General features: G+C 42.7%; 1 protein-coding gene across 1 annotated transcript in view; it reads left to right on the top strand.

Moving 5' to 3' along the window:
* The first annotated feature begins 15,707 nt into the window (after positions 1–15,707).
* B4GALT7 (beta-1,4-galactosyltransferase 7) overlaps positions 15,708–18,073 on the top strand; it is a 23,118-nt gene continuing 20,752 nt past the window's right edge. Inside the window, exons 1-2 of the mRNA XM_018569723.1 lie at positions 15,708–15,885; positions 16,788–17,126. Coding sequence (XP_018425225.1) covers positions 15,836–15,885; positions 16,788–17,126 — 389 coding nt within the window. The 5' untranslated portion in view covers positions 15,708–15,835. The remainder of the gene's footprint in view (positions 15,886–16,787; positions 17,127–18,073) is intronic.

Here is an 18,073-nt window from a genome sequence, read left to right as displayed (position 1 = left end):
GAGCAACCTGACTGCTGCTTCTCCACCAGATTGAGATTTTTGGATCAATTGCACTTGCCATATACATGTACCACCTACATTTATTCTCTTGAGAGACTCTCAGTGCTTGGCTCCCTGTTGTGTTTAGGGATGTGAGCCACTGGGATTCCGGCGTATGCGGATCCTGCAGCTACTGATTTTGAATGTCTGGTATTTTTCATGTTTTGCTTTAAATAAAAGAAAAACAAATATTCCTCCACTTTGGCTCATGGCTTGCTTACTGCTATATGTATGACTTGTCCACTGGCTTCATGAACATGCACTCACATCAGATGTGTTACCTAATTTAATAGCAATAAAATATGTTGGGGTATATAATAGACTGAACACTTGCATTATATATTCTATCAAGTAGGATATGTTTACTTAAAACACTTTGTCAGTCTAAAAGTGTATGAATTCACAGTTAAGCAAGTAAAGGACACCGTCTACTGACATTGCCAACACAACCCAAACTATTGACAAATGTTGCATGTATTTTCTCCTGTGCTGAACACATTTAAGCTAGCCATACTGCATGAAATTCACACAGTGGGTGCTGCTTTCGGCCGCCACCCCTCGATCAGCTGATCGATGGAGCCGGTCGGAAAATCTTCGAACGGACAGTTCCGGTATTCTGACAGTGGCCAGTGGCTGCTTGGAGAATACAAAGTAAGTGGCAGAGATTTGTAAGCATTGATGGATAATCTGTTCTATTTTTATCACTCAGCCTGCGGGATGTCACGATACCATTTTTTCAAGACCAAGTACTTGCCGATACCAATTATCAATACTTTTTCTTAAAGGGACATGTGATATTTTTTCTAAAACAATACAGACTAAAGATTTTAGGGCAGTTTCCCACCAGAGCTGCATATGGATCCCACCAGGGCTCTGCGTCCAGGTGCTGGGCTGAAACTCTGGGTAGTGTGCAGAACTGGGCGGGTGTTGGCAGGGCCGGATTTATTCTCCCTGCCGCCCCAAGGCCAGGTTCCGCAATGCACCCCATCAATGGAGGATGGCAGGGCAGCATGGTTAGTTTTAATTTTTTTTTGATTGTTTCTTTTTACTTTATCACTTTTTTTTTTTTTTTTTTACATTTTTATTTATCTTATTTACTTTTATTTTTTCATCTTATTGTTTTTTTTATAATTTTCTTATTTTTTTAGATTTGTTTCTTATTTTTCCTTTTTAATCACCTGTTTATTTTTTTTAATTTAATTCTTATTAAATTTTTATTTTTTTATCAATTTTTTTTCCCCGCTTAACTTTATTGCTATCACACAGGGGATAACAATCTCCTGTGTGATAGCAATTGAAGGTGACAGGTTCTCTTTAAGGAACCCATCACCTCCAGGACAGGAGTTCTAGCACTGTGCTAGAACTCCTGTGACAGCAGAGAGGGGAAGACTGTTCTCCCCTCTCACTACACGGAGCGGCAGGGGTACTTTTAACCCTGCCTCTCTGCTCACCGCAGCTACTCTGAGCACAGACTCTGCGGCTGGGGGAGGACGGAGCCCGGCGGACGATGCAAGCGAGGAGAGAGGTAGGTGCAGGAGGGGGGGGGGGCGTCGAGGACGGGCTGCAAACTTATTACAAGTGATCTTGGCGACATCGCCGAGATCACTTGTAAACGTACGCGGCTTCCCGGCGCCCGGAACATAGGGGGATTCCACAGCGGTGCCGCCCCGGGCCGGGCTTCGGTGGCCTTGTGGGGAATCCGGCCCTGGGTGTCGGTCTTGTGCCGACTTTGGGGCTGTCCAGAGTTGTGCCAGCAAGAAAGAGATGTGGAACTGGAAACCGGACAAGCACTGTCAAAGACAGCTACTGCCAGGTCCCCAGCAGGTTGCCTTTGGAGTTCCGCTCTACATTCTGTCTTTCATTTCATATAATGTAATGTTCTGCAGGTCTCTACTCGCGTACAATCAGTGAATAGCCAATCTGACAGCTCAGACTCTGGTTTCTATAATGCAAGGAACAAATGATGTAACAGTACTTTTTGCAGTGTATACCACTCTCTTCCACTATAGCTCAGTCACGCCTTCCTCCTGCCACCGCCAGTACTTGCCCTTCAAATCACGGGGGTGTGAACGAGCGACTAAGCACATTCAATTTTGTCCCATTCTTACAAGAGCTGGGTAACTTGCATAGAACAAATGTACACGCAGTTCCACTAGAGGAATAGCTTTGCAAAATTCTTTATTAAGAGCCTCCTAATTATGTTCAACACAGGATAAAATACATGCATATGTTTTCACTATCTTGGGTTGTACAGGAAGTTGGCAATTTCAGTAGATGTCCTTTTACATACCTGTAAATTCTAGACTGACAAGGTAGTTCAGGTAAACAGGTAGAAGTCTTTCCAAGTCATGTAGATCCAGGCAAGATGAATCTAAGGTAGACTATACATTAGCAAATCTGCTGTTCTTGTCAAATGCACCGTAGCTGCTATGACCCAAATATTTCTCCTTTTTTACATGACAAATATGAATACTGTATGTGATGACACGTTTTCTGATTTAAAAGGGAATGATTACTGATTGATCAGAGATATGACATTATTGCTGGTGCTTTTACATGTAACATTTACTTTTTAGGTTAAAGTAGCACTCTACACATACCACTAAATACATAGTTCAAATGCACCTATTTGTACGGTTTATTTTCCCTCATTTGGTATTACTTTTTCCCGGGGCAGATCTCTACTCATTTGGCAGAGGTTATGGTGCCGATTTCACTTTCCAGTGTGGAAGGGGACAGTTGACATAGGAAGCCGAATTTCTAAACCAAGTAGTCCAATTTTTAACACAGAACGATAGCCCATTAAAAGACAACATACAATAAGAATATTTTGCTCTTATATTTCACTTTATTCCAGAACTGGCTATGTAATACATTTCAACTGCTAGATGTCCCTAGTTTTCTGGGTTGAGTAATGACCAGCATTACTCAAGCCACTTCCGCTGAGCCCAGGTGGTCATGGATGTGTCCCCAGCCTGACAACAGTGAAGGAGAGGCAGTGCAATGATGAACCTACATTTCACTCTGCTCTCTCATTCTGTCTGTGTGTTCCTTGCTAGCACATAAACTAACTGGCTCCTTGAGCTGCTTCTTCATCTCACACCCCAGCCCTGCTGTACTAGACTACAGAAGGCTAATATCAGGTACTTACAAAAAAGACATTTAATGATGTAGTAATAAAGACACAACTGTGTCTTTTATATCTACACTACCTAGAGTTCATCTTTTTTTTTTTTTTTTAATTCAATACTTTTTTTATTTTAATAGTACAACACATAAAACAACATATACATCCACAATTACATATTAAAACAGCAATACAAAACAAACAACATTACATACAGACCCACAGAGGGGAATAACCGAAAAAAACCTCTCCTTATAGAATTAATTTTCCTCTCAAAATACCATTTTTTTTTCTCCTTTTCCATCCCGCCAGGTGTCTAAACTGTGTGGCCAAAAACATTATGCATGGATTTGGAAGTGCCAAGCCCCCGTTTCTTTTAGGATATTGCAGGATTTCTAGTTTTATCCGTTTCATCTTTGAAGTACACTTGTGCCCTGACTATGGACATTAAAATATTTGCTTATTATTATTATGATACAGGATTTATATAGCGCCAACAGTTTGCGCAGCGCTTTACAATATAAGGAAGACATTACAATTACAATACAAGATGGTGAGGAGGGCCCTTTCCTTGAGGGCTTACAATCTAAAAGGGAGGGGCAAGTGATACATGAGGAGGTAGCTGTGTGGGGATGAATTGTTTGAGAACGTGATGGTCGAGCAGTTAGGTCGAGGTGGGATAGGCTTCCCTGAAGAGATGAGTCTTAAGTGATCGCCTAAAGGCAGTCAGTGTGGGCGATAAATGGACAGGTTGGGGTAAAGAGTTCCACAGAATGGGGGAGACTCTAGAGAAGACCTGGAGGTGAGCATGGGAGGAGCATATGGGGCGGTTAAGGCGATACTTGGATACAAGGTTTGAGATGTAGCCGGGGGCTGAGTTGTGAATGGCTTTGTAAGAGGTTGTTAATATTTAGAATGTTATCCTTTGGGCGATTGAAAGCCAGTGCAGAGATTGACAGGGATTAACAAGAGAAAAAAAAACTACTTTTATGTAAATTGTCTGTGAACAGGTGCCCTTTAATCTGAAACTGTGTGCCTGACTGCATTGTAAAAAAAAATGCAGATCTGAAGATTTTGTATTACTGAATTACAAATCCTTTGGCAGGTAAAACGATGGACGTGTATAAAGATCCACTATATATTTTAGATATTGACTGGAGTTTTGTTTCAGGGCAAATAATCCTACACATATTCTCTTCATATGAAATTGCATTATGCATTCCTTATTATGAGATGATTAAGGTTATGTCTGTTCGAGACGGATTTAAATAGGAATTGCTTTCACCTGTAAACACAAGATGAAAGCATAGAACGTAAAAAATGTTTGTGTCCGGGAGGCCCATACATGAATGGCTGTACATTGGTACACGGTACTTGCGTAAACCCTCGTATAGCCTACGAATGGAATTCCCAAAAGAACGCAGTCTGCATCCAGAGTCTTCTTTTTTCTATTGGCCACATGCACTTTGTCCTGGAACTCGACTCTTACACGCTCTTGTCTGGCAGTCAGTGTACAATTGCTAGAAAATTGTTAGCAGGGAGAGAAAGGTATTTACATACATATAGAGTCTCTTTTGCCATAAAAACCTACCATATATGATGTGATTGCATGTGGTTAGGCATCAATCACTCTTTCTGGACGCACAATCGATGTTAGCGTTGGGTCGAACACACCCGAGTTCGGTTTAAGGACTCAAAAAAAGTTTGAACTCACTGCAAGTCTATGGGTCCAGAACTCTGAAAATCAAATGTCCCCATTTTGAAGCCTTATATGCAAGTTATTGGCCATAAAAAGAGTATTCGGGTGCTGCCCTGGGGGACATGTATCAATGCAAAATACAGTTTTTAAAAGAGCAGTGATTTTGAATGGTGCTCGGGAGACAAATGCCGAACGGGCCGGTGTGCGCAGACGCACACTGCCCGTTCAGCATTGCGGTCATCGGAAGCACGCCCCTCAGGGAGGCGGGCTTGCGATGATCGAGAGTACGATCTGCCTGCCCAAGATGGGCAGATCGTACGTTTTTTTAATTACTTTACAACCATCGCAAGACTAAGGTCTTGCGATGGTTGTAAAGTCTATGGCCACCTTTAGGCTTGGGTAACCATTCAACCACAATTGACAATACTGAGAGAATCTCACCTTCAAGGTCAGTAATTAAAAGTGTTTAATCAAGAAATACCCAGTTAAGGATATCAAGACCACAAATGAAAAATTAACAAAAACCCATACAAACTCCAAGACAGTTAATTCCCCCTATTGTTCCAAGATTGAGATTACCTATGATTAGTGTCTGAGGTTGAGGAAATTTCTCAAAGACATCCAAAGTTTACAAGAGTACAGACAACACAAATGAAATGACCAACTAACTCCCATTTCAGCGAAGCGATAAAAAAACCTGTTCGTCCGGCTCAGCTCAGTGCGGTGACATCAGAAGCTCTGCCCAATAGATATTTTAGGGTAGGGGGGGGGGAAAGACATTTTAGGGGAATATATTATAAAAGAATCCACACGTAGGGGACATTTTTATAGAACTGCACATATGGGAGATTAGTTAATAAGGAAGGGGTTATATGGATCCCTATAATACTTGGACTTCCCTCCCCTCCACAACTGAGGAGAGATTTAGACTGTATGGGAGAAATGGGTAAAACAGTAGAACTGGAAAATAAGAGGTTTTGTAAAAGAAATGGAATTGCTATGTCTATGTTGTAATAAAGTAAGGTAGACACTTCTGCCAAATATATAGAGATTGACAGTTAAGTCTCTGAATTATTTTCCCTTAGATATAAAGTCTTAGATATATGTTTGTGCCCAGAATGTATGTATGTGTGTTTATATTCATGTGTATGGAAATAAAAATATATTAAACCAAAAAAAAAAAAAAATTCTCATTTCGGTGCACCTCTAGGTTAAAGTGACAATAAACCCTCAGATTTTTTAACATAAACCAATACTGTAATGTGTGCCTTACTGTAATCCATGGTTGTTTCCCTTCTCTTTGCTGCTCTTCCTTTTAAATCCTCATGTCTTCTCATGCTTGGGGAGAACTTCCCTTTTCAGCTCAGGGCCTCTTCCTGTAGTGCTGGCTCAGGTTACAAGCCTATAGAAACGTATACACAGACACCGTGTATCCATTTCAGAGACAAGGCAGTCTGCTGCAAAACAGAAGTTCTGCAGAGCATGAGAACAGATACAGATTTAAAAGGAAGAGCAGCAAAGAGAAGGGAAACTACCATGGATTACAGTAAGCACACATTACAGTATTGGTTTATGTTAAAAAATCTGAGGGTTTAATGTCACTTTAAATCCTTCCCCACTCTATCCAAAGCTAAAAAAAAACAAAAAAAAACGTTTTATCTAGAGGTCCAATTAAATAGTTATTTCAGTGCTGGACAATAATGCGGCAATACAATGACTAGTTATCTAGAGAGTTCTTTTGAATGTAAAGCCTTGTTTAGCTTCTACAGCATTAGAACTGCTAGAACCATCAATAGAGTACAAGCGGTTAGATGAACAGGACTTGTATTCTCTGTTAGGGTTGCCAACTGTCCGGTAATCACGCAGACAGTACGGGTTTAGAATCTTGTGCCCGGTTTTCAAGTCAGCTGAAAACCGGACACCAGATCCTGGTAGACAGGGGCAACCCCAGGGTCCTGCTGTTCCTGCACTTGTGAGGAGGAAGCTGCTGCTCTGTAATGTTTCCCTGGGCTGTGTTTACCTTTCCTGGGGACACATGAACTGCTGCACCTCCATCTAGCCAGATCCAGACAGGGGACATGCAGCCCAGGAGACAGCTGGTGCGGATCAGCAGCAGAGTCTGCCCATCTACCAGACTCGAGCTCGGCTCATCACTGCCTCAATGGAGGAGTTCACTCAGGGTCCATTCACACCATGTCTGGATCAGATGCGGTACGTTGCATTTTTCTTCTGCACCAAAAATGCATCCCAATGCATTTCTATGGGATTTTTGGGCTCTGTTCACACAAGTCCAGTCCGTTCCAGTGCAGAAAAAACGAATGCTGCGTGTCACATTTTTCCTGCACTAGAACGTGTCACAAACGTGTCACAAATGCACCGCACGGGAACGCAACAGAAGCGATGACATGTAGCAGGAAGATATTTGGTATCAGCAAGAGACAAAAAAAGAAAGCTATTACTGGGAAAGTTAAACATGGAACACACTGCTTAAGGTTGCAGGTACCAGAAATGTTCCATATGTTGTGCCATAGTACGAAAGAATGTAGATGTAAGAATTTAGGTTCTAGTGTTTCCAAAGCTGGACTGTAAATACGTTCTAGAACCATTTTTGGGACCTGTTCCTCTAGGTGACCACTATGTAATTGTATATTGTTTCCATTCAACCACTTCCTGTCCAGAGAAATGTCTTACTATTTGCACACACATGATAAAATCTGAATTCTTGGCTAGAAAACAGCTTAAAACCCCCAAACAATGACATATTTTCTGAAAGCAGAGGCCCTGTAAAATAAAAAAAAATGCTAGTTGCTATTTTTAATGTCGCACAGTATTTGCGCAAATGTTTATCAAGCCAGTCATTTTAGGATAAAATACACTAAAATGAAATTTAGTGCACAGAAACAGAATATAATACCCATTTTTTTGGTAAAATATAAAAGATGGGGTCATGTCCGGTAATTAGATACCAAACTTGTCAAACCTTAAAATTGCGTGTGCCCGTGAAACCGCAAAAAACGACAATACCCAAAATGTCTCATAAGCAATGCTTTAAAAGGTTTTACTGTTCATCATTTTAGTGTTAACAGTGATTGATGACCCTAGAATTATTGCTCACACTGACGTTCATGGCGATATGTAACATGCGTGGCACAATTTTCCTATTTGCATTTAGGTGCACCTGACATGTGTTTGCGTTTGTATGTGTGTGTATGTGGGGACTTTAAAAAATGTTTTTTGCATTTTTAACATTTTTTATGTTACTTTAATTTTTTTTATTTTTTTTTACACTAAACTTTATTGCTATCACATAGGGGGATAACAGCCCCCTATGTAATAGCAATTAGGAAATTACAGGTCCTCTTTATGGAGATATCAGGGGTCTTTCAGGCTTTCACCTACGGACCCCAAAGAGGCTGATGAAGCAGCACTAGTGTGTTTGGGTTTCGCTTGAAGAAAAGGTGGCAACCCTACTCTCTGTACGCAATAAATATTACTGGTATTTCCTGTTTGCTGTCAGTGTATGCAGCCCCAGGGTCAGGTCAGCAGAAAGAGATATAGATAACAGAGCATACAGTTTAACAGAGAGCTTTTCTTTGTAGGACAGCAACTTGCAATGATCTGGAGATCTTCATCATCTAAAAGGTAGCGTTTGCATGGATTTAACAGACCCAAATGTGAGTACTACAATCAGTTATCACTGAATTAATTTGAAAGTATTTGGTTATATTGTATTCCTTTCCTATTGAGGCACTTGAATTAGAAAAGCAGAAATAGCATTTTTCTCTTTTAATAAAACATACTTATTTGGGAGCCTGGGAGAGAGGTTATCTCCAGTCCTCCATATACTATTGGCTCTTCCTTCTGGCTAAACCACCCCCTTCCTTTTCCTAGATACCCATACCTCCACTCACATTTACTCTTTCTTCAATTTTTTTCCTCCCTGATTTTACCACTTACTTTTTTGCTCTCCTGGGACCCTTCTCCTTTTCATTTCCGACTTTCCTTTTCTCCTCCCTTCCTTCTTATTTCATAAATTCATTGATTCATTACTTCATTCATAGATTTTATAGAAATATTAGCAACTTGAGCTTTACGGTTGTGTTCTTTTCTCATATCATATTATTCACTTTGAACGATTTTATAATTGTTTCATTTGGCTTCTCCAACAACCTAGTTATATGCCTACGTCATGTTTTCTTGCCCTTGAGCTTTTTTAGCTTTTGAGCCAATACATTATATTTGATAAGAAACGTGTTGTGTGTAGTTTGTATTGTATTGCATGTCCACATTCCTTTTGTTTTTTGAGGTCCCTGCATTTACCAAGTTCGCCTCTCAAGTTGATGAGATAAGAGAGACAACATTCACCACAACGGAAATCTAAATAATCACCTTTCTATAATTTTCCTTTTCTGGTCCATCTTCATGATGGCAAATGATGGGTTGTAGCTCCGTCCCTTCAACCCTATAGGACTGGTTATGTATACATTTAAAGGGGTTCTAAACCCTCCCATTTTTTTTGCCTATATCTACTGCTATCAAGCAGTAGATATAGGCAAACATTTAAAAAAAAAACTTGCTATAACAGCGGTTTAAACGTACCTTTTTTTCTTTGTGTGCTCCTGCCCGAGAAAACTAAACTGTTCGGGCGGGCGCATGCGCAGTTTGGATTCTCAGGCGGGAGACGAGCAGAGACGCAAGGTATGTCTATGGACAGCGTGCACTCGCATGCAGACACCGCTGGGTCAGAAGTGCCTGCAAAAAGAGAGGAGTCAGCGCTGGATCGGAGAGCCGCCGCACCGCTGGAGGGACAGATGAAAACATCAGGAAAGAAGAAGATCGGATTAAGAGACATCATTTAAGGTAAGTGCTAACATTAACATTGGGGGGAGGGAAAATTTTTTTATCCTTTAATTTTACTTTAAGACGGTCAGGAGTTGACACCCTTCATAGTAACTAGCATAAGGGCAGGGCTCTGTATGCTGCCATAAAGATATGCCAGGTGAGGAAAATTACAGAAAGGTGAGCATACAATTTTATGTTTTTCTCACGCATCATGGCAGCATACGATGGAAATTAACTTGCACTCACTCACGCATCATGGCAGCATACGATGGAAATTAACGTGCACTCACGCATCATGGCAGCATACGATGGACATTACCTTGCACAAGAAGGGAGGGTGTAATGCAGGGGCGGATCCAGAGTCTATTCTCGGGAGGGGCACTGCCAGAAAATTAAGTAGATCCCTGGATCCAGACAAGCCCAGCCTCCTGTCTCCCACGCTGTCAGAAACTGCATACAGCGTGTGCTGGTTACTACTTAAACCGGCGCGCTGTGTGCAGCTTCTGAGAAGAAACGCTATTAGCATAGCGAGGAAGCCGGCTGGGCATTTTGCTGCACACAGCGCGGCGGTTTAAGTAGTAACCAGCACGCTCTGTAGGCAGCTTCTGAAAGCAGGGGAGACGGGAAGCTGGGCTTGTGGGTGGATCCAGGCATCAGGTGAGTATTAAAAAACAAAAATGTTTTATTTTATGTTCCTGGGGACATGCAGGGCTCAATCACACTGGAATCGGCCGGCACGTACAGCTCCGTGCTGTGTGCACAGCCGTATCGGGCAGCTCCCGGGAAGGACAGGTGCTGATTAGTATGCAGCCCCTGTCCTTCTCTATGGGTGTATGCAGCCGTACACCCCCCTACGGTCACCCGCCCTGCACGTCCGTACGGGTGCATGTTTCCTTGCTCGGACGCAGACAGGATCCATCCTGTCAGCATACGGGTACGCTCACCCGCACCGATGTACAGGACGGGTGAGCGCAGGGCGGCGTATGGCCACGTAGTCCCATAGAGAAGAATGGGGGCAGTGTACTAATCACATGCAGCACTTGTCCTTCCCAGGAGCTGCACGGAGCTGTACGTGCCGGCCGATTCCAGTGTGAATGAGCCCTTAAAAATGTTCCTGGATTTTAAAAAACTGGTCACCTTACCCTGGTGGTCAGTGGGGGATCTGGTTGGTAGTGAGGGCTCTCCTGTGGCCGCACCAGCCAGTTTGCCTGCAGTAGATCCCGTCACTGAACCCCCTGTGCTAAATGAATCCCCGGCCGCAGGTGCAGTGGCTCCATCCACCGCCTCTCTGCCACCTGCACCGCTACAGATGCGGCTCTCTAATCGCGCAGCCGCTCGCTTCTCAAGGGTATACCGATGCGATCCGGGCTGGCTGGAGCAGGCAGATGCGGCCCTCTAATCAGGTAAGTTAGAGGGCTGCACGCTGGGACCTCCTGAGTACCCCTCGAGGAGTGAGCGGCCGCACGATTAGAGAGCCGGATCTGTAGCGGTGCATGTGGCAGCAGAGAGGCGGCGGAGGGAGGGAACCATTGCACCTGCGGCCGCGGGCTTCATTTAGTGGGGGGCAGGGGTGTCACTCCCGCGGGCCCTCGGCTGGTGGTATTCAGCATTGCTGTATAATCATTATACAGCAATGGTAAATACCACCCAGCTACAGTCCCCCAAGCCAGCCACAGACTCCCCAACCTTACCTACATCCAGGCTGCAGCACCTCTCCTTGGCGGCCAGTGGAGGGGAGGGGTCACAGGAGAGGGTACTCACTCTGTACAGCACTGCGGTATATGTCAGAGCTATATAAATGTATAATAATAGTGTGTAATAGTGTGTGACTCCCAAAATGGCTCCCTCCTCTCAGGGCCTCTGTCTCAAAATGTTTTTTTTTCTTCCCAGGGCCTTAGCCTCTTTATTCTAACTAAACCCATTCGCTATCATTAGAAACCCCTGATTGGTCCACAAAACCTATTAAGAGCTGTCTCACGATACTGATTGAATGGCAGTTTTAAGTCTCTTTGATCGAATAACTCCTAGGTTATCCATAAGCCGGCTGGTTCCATTTTGTCTGAGAAGAGTATATATATATATGCATGTTATCTTGTGTTAATTTCCTACACAATAGATACTCCCAAAATATCACTTGGTGTAAAACCACTTGTACATTTTAACATATCAAGGTGCCCATTGATCTCAAAGAGAACAAAAGGGTTAATATCTGCAGGAAATATCAGCATGCTAACAAAGTAAGCATGCATTAAAACTACTATCAGTTTTTTTATTTTCTGCCCTCTGTGTTTCATTGAGGAGATTTCCCTTCACTCGCTATCCCATAGTTACAACAGGAAATATCTTCCAAGTAAAAGAAGTCTTCTCTTAGACAGTTGTCACTGAAACACGTGTCTCCATAGGAAGCATTACCCTCTATTTCTGTTCCGGTGGCAACTGAAAATGTTGTATTTCCCACAGGGCAGCCATCAGAAATTTTGGGGCCCCTTAAACAGCTTGAGGTCTAGGCACCCCCCCCCCCCCCTCCGCACCGCCGCCCCCTTGACACTCTAATGTCCTCGCACAGTCACACACTATTATTATACATTTATATAGCTCTGACATATACCGCAGTGCTGTACAGAGAACACTGAGCCAGTCCCCCACAGTCACATCACCTTCTCTGTACAGAGGAGCTTACACTCTAATGTCCCCCCACAGTCACATCAGTCTCTGTACAGAGGAGCTTAAACTCTAATGCAGAATGGCACCGCTTGTAGGCAGACTACAAATCCCAGCAATACATTTCTGCAGCAATGCAGAACAGTATATGAATTGCACTCTGGGCTTAGTGACGGGCTGGACTCCGGTGTACACCAAGATGGCAGCTCCCACATGTTCCGTTTCCGCCATCTTGGTGTATACCAAGATATACTCCAAAATGGTGGCATGCGCAGAACACACTAGCGGACGCTATGGCCGCCGCTCGATCTGCAATTTCTTTGTGCGGTTTCGGATTCGGAGACTTATTTCCTCTGAATCCAAAACAACATTAAAATTAGTTTCCTTTGACGAAACAAATAAAAATGTTTTTCCATTTTCATTTGTTTCGTCTGAACAAAATGTGTTTGCCCTGCACACGTCTATTACAAACCACAGCAAACCATATCATCTGACTAGTATACAGCAGATACGCATAAAGCATAACACAACATCAAATTACACAGGCTGTAAAATCTAAAAAAAAAAACAACAGTCGCCCTAACATCCAATCAGATATTTACATGAACCCAATCTGCCCCTATACATGATACATTTTATACCAGTGCCAATACACTTTAAAAACTAAAAACTTCTCACCAGGGGGAGAGGTGGGGGGCCCCGGACCAGATCTCAGTGGGTCCCCCAGCCTTGAGCCCCCCAGACCTTCCCCCACTACCTCTGGGCTCTCGCCTGCGCCGCTGTCAGACTGGGATAGTGATGGCAAATGTTTTTGAACCCGAGTGTCCAAACTGCGACGCAAAATCATTTTATTTACACTCTGAAGCTCGCGATGATATATAACATGCTTGCGTTGTATGTGCGTGGACATGGGGAGCAGGGGACCTTAACTGCTTGCCGTCCGCCCGTTGTGAAAAAATGGACGGACAGCAAACTCACATTGGCGGGTTGCCGTAATTAGATGGCTTTTGTTTCTGCTCGCGCGTGCCCCCAAGTGTGCGCATTGGCAGAAAAATCCTGTCCGTTCTGAGGAGCCGTTACCGGCTGATTGACATACAAACGATCGGCGGCTCTATAGCCGCCAATCGCTTGTATCTTGTGGCTGCGTGCCCCCTCCTAGAATGCCGCTGCCGCCTCCCCTCCTGCACCTTCACCTTCAATCCCGGGGTCTGCTATCCCATCTGCGGCCCAGGACCAGCTTGGAAGGGTGTCAGGAGCAAGATGGGAGGGAGATCAGCATCTTCCTCCTTGCTTATCTCCCTATGTAGTGTGAATGCGGCAATGATGTGCATTACATCACTTCCGCATTGACCTGTCAGTCCTCTGGCTGCTATAGCCAGAGAGAAGAAGCTGATGAAGCAGATCTCGGCTTCATCAGCTTCTTTGGGGGTCTTAGAGACCCCTAATGTCTCCATAAAGAGGACCTGTCAGTGTGCCTTTGCTATTATATAGCGGGATTGTTATCACCCTATGTGATAGCAATAACAATAAATGTAAAAAAAAAAGTTAAAAAAATAAGTCACATATAAAAAAGCCCCCAAAAATCTTTAAGTCCCCACCCCCACGTTTACGCACATATAAATGTAAATACGCGTCAGATGCGCGAAAACGACAATCGCACTACACATGTTACATATCGCCGCAAACGTCGGAGTGAGAGCAATAATTCATCAATCACTGATAACACTAAACTGATGAGCACTACAAGTTTTTAAAGTGTCGCCTATGGCCAATTTTGGGCCACAGGCGACGCTTTATTTTTTTTAGGTTTCGCGCGCACACGCAATTTTAAGGCTTAACATGTTTGGGGTCTTTTTACCCGACGTGACCCCGCCTTTTATATTTTACCAAAAAAATAGGGTAATAATAAATGTTTTATAATTGAATATAGGAAAAACATTTTTTCTTTTGCTAATTTTTCCTTACCATAGTAAATAATAAATACCACCAAAAGAAAGCTCTATCTGTCCCCAAAAATGGTATAAAATTAATTTAGTACAGCGTTGCATGACGGAATAAATGTAATTCAAAGTACTGCAGCGCTGAATGCTGGAAAATGGCCGGGACAGGAAGAGGGTGTAACACCGCGGACTTCAAGTGGTTAAGGAAATGTTTTTTGCATTTTTTTTTTATGTTACTTTAATTTTTACAACTTTTTTTTTTACACTCAGCTTTATTGCTATCACATAGGGGGCTGACAAGTCCCTTATGTAATAGCAAATATAATGAGACAGGTCCTCTTTAGGGTCACGGGAGGACACAATACTCAGTACATAGCGCGTTATTGCCCGGTATATGCTGAGAGCGCTGCAGCCGGGACAGATCACGACAATACTGTCAAGATTCACCCAGCTGGCTGATTGACAGCAGGTTCTGCCTATCTAGAGGCAGAGCCAGCTATGTCCTCCCCCTCTCCTGTCTGTCCCTCCAGCCGTCCCCCTTTGGGGGACGGTGACTGACAGTCATGGCATCTCCGCAGGGAGATGAACGGGAAGTCAGCGGGCGGCGGTATGTTTGGATGCATTTTAAATAACACATATTTACTGGCCAAATTAGGGACAGCTGAAGAGGAATGAAGGACAGAGTGATTTGGATGCAAAAGAAGGACAGTCCCTCCAAGTGAGAGACAGTTGCGGGATATATCATTAATTGCTGTAACCTTTAATTATATAATTCACAACTCTATCTGGAGTTGGGTTTTATATAGTATTCTATAATACAAATTTGTAAAAAAAAAAAAAAAAAGATCAGTTAACACTATGATAACTTAGGTTGTGTGAGTGCTTCAGTACATAGTCAGATTATTCAGTGCAGAATGAATGGATGAACACAGTACATCTCTGTTTTCTGGTTTTGTTTCAAGGCAGGAACGTTTAGCGCGGAACCTTTAAGCAAGCTACTATGTTGCTGTGGGGGACGTATATCCAGACGGACTGGATTTGTGTTTAGCCAGCGTGTAACATGCAGAAGGGAGGAAAGGAGTGTAGGGTTGTGATATATGGCTCGGGCTATGTGTGTGTTGTATGGACAATCTACGGTACTGGCAATAGGAAGGGTGTTATAGGTGTACTGTGATTTATAACTCGCTTGTTTTATGGTCCTCAGAACATTCTCTGCTACTAGTATACATCAGTGACTCGATTAGTGCTGTGTGTATGACTGGGAGTCTGATTATTCGTAACATGTTCATTTTATGATGTTTTAGAAGAAACTTATTGTTTGTTGGCTGTTATATTTATGTATTACTTTTATTGGTGTTTTTAAAAACAGATGGTAGCATGGAGGGATAGCTTCCACAGGGTGGAAGTTAGTGTTCTTGAATAATGTGTTGACAGATGTAGAACAGATTACAGGATGCTGTAACTGCTGTTTGGAAAAGGGTTTGAGTATGTGAGATTGAAGAATTAGTGGGCTGTGTGCTAGCAGAAATGTATTTGACTCGAAGGAAACCGGCGCTGTATCTTAGAGAAGAGAGCAGGTAAGAAACATTGGCTGTACAATGATCTCTTTATCTACAACAGATTGCTGGACCCAATGCCAACCCATAAATAGGAGATCTGTTCCCAAGAATGAAAGGCAGTGAGAGTTCTGCTTGCTTTTGTTCCTATTTGGCCTAAAATACAATAACAAATACTTCTGATGCTACACTTAAAGTCTGAGTGTCGTAAGTGATACTTAGATTAATCAATGATTGTATGTTACATGTGATATTCTGTAATTATGTTTTAATTACTGCACAACTGAGACTTTCCTTTTTGCATAGTAGCAAAATCACTTCTGTGTCAATTGCTTCCTTATTTACAGCATCTGGCTTTAGGGCCTATTCACACCACATGCAGAGCATATCCAGACCAGAACACATTGTTTCCAGACCCAAAATGCATCCTAATGTATCCCTGTGCTATTTCTGGCCTCTGTTCACACCGGCGCAGCCCGTACCAGACTAGAAAAATACTGCATGTCTCATTTTTATCTGGAATGCACTGGAACTGTGGGCAGGTTCATGCCATTTTCTGGACCAGATCTGGTGTGGAAAAGGGTGTGAACCTGCCCTTAGGATTTGCATGTACCACATGACAGCCTTCTTTGACTGCATCATTTTTACGTATTGACCTATTGCCTGAACCATAAACATAAAGTGTTGTGTGCTTCAGTGGGCAGTGGAGGTTACACTGTAGCTCCAACCATGACTGCTATAGATAGTTGTTTAACATTTAAGTCAGATTTTACGTTGTGTGCTTGCATTAAGATAATATACATATATAAACATTCAGATGTAACATGATGCGATGCATGATCTCTGCTTCCATTTTTCTACAAGATGTTTGTGCTGAGCTGTATTTATTTATTTTTTTAATATCCTTTTTAATTTTTCTTTAGGTCAGGCCTTTTTCTTGGGATTCTGCCAAGGAAATGCACCATCTTCAAATTGTTTCTGACTTGCCTATTACTGGGATTCTTATCTATGCTCTGGTTACAGTTCAGCTGCACAGGAGATGTCAAGAATTATGAAGATAAATCTCCAAAGCAGCCCTGTCCCTCAGTTCCTAGGACTATAAGTGAGGATCCCTCATGGAGTCCTCACCGTCTAGCCTTACTTGTTCCATTTAGGGAACGATTTGAGGAACTCCTAAGCTTTGTACCCCACATGCATCAGTACCTGTCTGAGAAGAAAATCCGCCACCATATATTTATTATAAATCAAGTGGATCGTTTAAGGTTTGTATGCTCAAAAGTCTCTCAAATGCTACCTCTGTTCTTAAAATAAACCTGTATTTTGTTCATAGCAACATGTTCATTTTATAGCATGCACAGTAAGTGTGGTGAACCAAGACCTCTTGATTACCTAATCCACTAACTGAGCCCCCAGAAACTGCTTTTTAAGTTTGAGCTTACTGCGGAAATTGAAACTTTTACAGGGCTTTGGCTATTTTCACTGCCATCATTTGAGAGCATGTATGCTTGGCAATTGTCAATCAAGCACTGTGTGCTGTGTTGAGGGAGGTGTAGGGGAATGGAACTTGTTCCCCTCTATACCTGGAAGCACACTAGGGCATCAAGGGAGTGCAGAAAATATGGTACAGCTTTTCACCCTGACTTCTGTAGGCAAAATACAGGCTCACTTCAATTAAGTAAAATTTGTTAGGCACACTGATACACTTGACAGCCCCCCACCCCCCAAAAAAATTGCTCAGTATCTAGAAATACTTTTACTTTGGAGTGCCCTGTGTTATGATATAGTAAATGCTGCCTTGAGGCACCTGTGATTTAAAAAATGTTTTAACCACATGTATTAATAATTAAGGTACCACATACCTTCAAAAGTGTACAAGAGTGCCTTGTGACCCTCAAGATCATGGGGTCTCTATTCTGCAGGCTTCAACATTGCCTGGCATAATCTGACCCACCCACTCGATTTATTTTCTAGAAGTCTATAACTGTGATGGACCGTCTTACTGGCCAATGGGAAAATGCAAGAGGCAAAAAGGTGGTGGGGGCCAGCCTTTAACACTATCCGAAAACCTGGAATCTTGCAAATTAGAGTGCCACAGGTTTTTGAGTGTATAGGTATGCTCCTATAGGCCTTTTCAGGTACTATGTGCCCGAGCTTTATAATTCTAGTTGGTTTACATTTTTTTTTTTGTGTTCCTTTCACTGTTTGCCAC

The sequence above is a fragment of the Nanorana parkeri genome, unplaced genomic scaffold (assembly GCF_000935625.1).
Source record: "Nanorana parkeri isolate BGI_ZX_2015 unplaced genomic scaffold, ASM93562v1 scaffold1383, whole genome shotgun sequence".
Classification (NCBI taxonomy): Eukaryota; Metazoa; Chordata; class Amphibia; order Anura; family Dicroglossidae; genus Nanorana; species Nanorana parkeri.
The sequence above is the reverse complement of the archived record's forward strand: the minus strand, read 5'-3'. Positions and strand labels throughout refer to the sequence as shown.